A 671-nucleotide genomic window follows, 5' to 3' on the forward strand; every position below is an offset into this window, starting at 1 on the left:
CATGGCTGCTGTGGTTGTTGGGTCAGGGGATGGCGTAGCTCTTACAGCTTTGCGTGACCCAGCTCCTCTCCCACTGTTCCCTAAAAGCTTGCTCATAAAAATAGCAGGCAATGACGATGGTGGCCGGCACCGTATACAGGACGCTGAAGATGCCTATCCTCACCATGAGCTTCTCCAGCTTTTCCGTCTTGGTGCCGTCATGCTTCATGATGGTCCGGATCCTGAAGAGGGACACGAAGCCAGCCAGCAGGAAGGAGGTGCCGATGAACAGGTAGACGAACAAGGGGGCCAGCACGAAGCCCCGCAGGGCGTCCACGTTGTTGATGCCCACAAAGCAGACACCGCTGAGGACATCCCCATCCACCTGCCCCAGGGCCAGGATGGTGATGGTCTTGATGGCCGGCACGGCCCAGGCGGCCAGGTGGAAGTACTGGGAGTTGGCCTCAATGGCCTCGTGGCCCCACTTCATGCCAGCTGCCAGGAACCAGGTGAGGGAGAGGATGACCCACCAGATGGAGCTGGCCATGCCGAAGAAGTAGAGCATCATGAAGAGGATGGTGCAGCCCTCCCGCTTCGTGCCCTGCGCGACGGTGCGGGAGCCGTCCTCGGCAAAGCGCTCGTTGCAGACCACCTTTTCCTCCAGCAGGAAGCCGGCGATGTAGGCCACAGCC

General features: G+C 60.4%; 1 protein-coding gene across 1 annotated transcript in view; it reads right to left on the minus strand.

The window, feature by feature from the left end:
• The window catches only part of LOC104627225 (frizzled-1), a gene marked incomplete at its 5' end in the record, with an annotated part of 1,205 nt that overhangs the window by 291 nt on the left and 243 nt on the right, over nt 1-671 (minus strand). The window contains one exon of the mRNA XM_010295355.1: nt 24-669. Coding sequence (XP_010293657.1) covers nt 24-669 — 646 coding nt within the window. The remainder of the gene's footprint in view (nt 1-23; nt 670-671) is intronic.

Source organism: Phaethon lepturus, unplaced genomic scaffold (assembly GCF_000687285.1).
Source record: "Phaethon lepturus isolate BGI_N335 unplaced genomic scaffold, ASM68728v1 scaffold28659, whole genome shotgun sequence".
In the NCBI taxonomy this organism is placed as follows: domain Eukaryota; kingdom Metazoa; phylum Chordata; class Aves; order Phaethontiformes; family Phaethontidae; genus Phaethon; species Phaethon lepturus.